The sequence below is a fragment of the Myotis brandtii genome, unplaced genomic scaffold (genome assembly GCF_000412655.1).
Source record: "Myotis brandtii unplaced genomic scaffold, ASM41265v1 scaffold403, whole genome shotgun sequence".
Lineage (NCBI taxonomy): Eukaryota > Metazoa > Chordata > Mammalia > Chiroptera > Vespertilionidae > Myotis > Myotis brandtii.
Window position 1 is genome coordinate 308409 of NW_005365474.1, and position 1044 is coordinate 309452.

The 1044-nt window shown below is 62.5% G+C and overlaps 1 protein-coding gene across 1 annotated transcript in view; it reads left to right on the forward strand.

Moving 5' to 3' along the window:
* Positions 1–1044, forward strand: part of EP400 (E1A binding protein p400) — a 64345-nt gene that overhangs the window by 57927 nt on the left and 5374 nt on the right. Inside the window, 3 exon segments of the mRNA XM_014545351.1 lie at positions 1–83; positions 188–369; positions 1006–1044. The exon segment at positions 1–83 is cut by the window's left edge and continues 24 nt beyond it. Of these exon segments, the coding sequence (XP_014400837.1) occupies positions 1–83; positions 188–369; positions 1006–1044 (304 nt within the window).

Below are 1044 nucleotides of genomic sequence, written 5' to 3' on the forward strand. Positions count from 1 at the left end.
CCTGACAGCCTGGGCTGTGGTCACCACCAGCCTGGCTGCCGTGCAGGCCCCAGCCCGGTCTTTGGTGACGCAGGTGTCCCAAGGTAAAGGTGGTGGGTTTCCTGTGCCCGTCCACCCTGAGAGGCAGGACTCGGCTTCCGTGTTGTGGGGAAGGGAGCAGCGTCCGCTAATGAAACAACCTCTCCAGCCACAGGCGTGCAGCTCCCGGGGAAGACCCTCACGCCCGCACACTTCCAGCTCCTCCGGCAGCAGCAGCAGCAGCAGCAGCAGCCACCGCCGCCTCCACCGCCCTCCCAGGCGCAGGTCCCGCAGCTCCAGGGCCAGGCCCAGTCGCCCGCACAGATCAAAGCTGTCAGCAAGCTGACCCCGGTGAGCACCTCCTCAGAGACCACGGGCTCAATGGGTGGCGCTGTGACATGGCGTAGCTCAGGTGTATTGTGCATAAACGCACCCTAGTCTGCAGGCGGGAGGTGAGTGTTGTCTTTAGAAATAGCTTGTTGGCAGCCTCTGGAAGCGCCTCCCACCTGCTCTGTGCTCTGTGCTGTGTGCTGGGGGCAGGCTCTGGGCGGGCAGCTCCCGTGCAGCCTCGGGTCTCACAGGCGATGCCCAAGCGTTGCCAGGCTGCACGCAGGGCTGACATGGACGTGACACATTCCTCTTAAAGGAAACATGACGTTCCTGCCGTAACTGGAAAAGCACTAAGACCAGGTCTAAGCAGCAACCAAAGAACGTGAAATAAAAATCCAGCCGGCTGTCGGGCCTGTCCCTTCCCCGTTCACAGGGACCTCGGCCTGCACCCAGCTTCCTCCTGGAGGCACAGGCGCCTCCCAGGGAATCAGTGCAGCCAGACAGGTCATCCATCCCTGGTCGCTCCAGCCACATGCCAGGGCTCCATGCCGCCCGCGGTGTCGCTGCAGCATGGGAGGCTCGGAGCTGGCCGTGTCGGTCAGGGTGTGCACGTGGTGCTGCTGACGTTGCTGAAAAGCTACTCCGTCTGGGTTTTAGGAACACCTGATCAAAATGCAGAAGCAGAAGCTGCAGCTG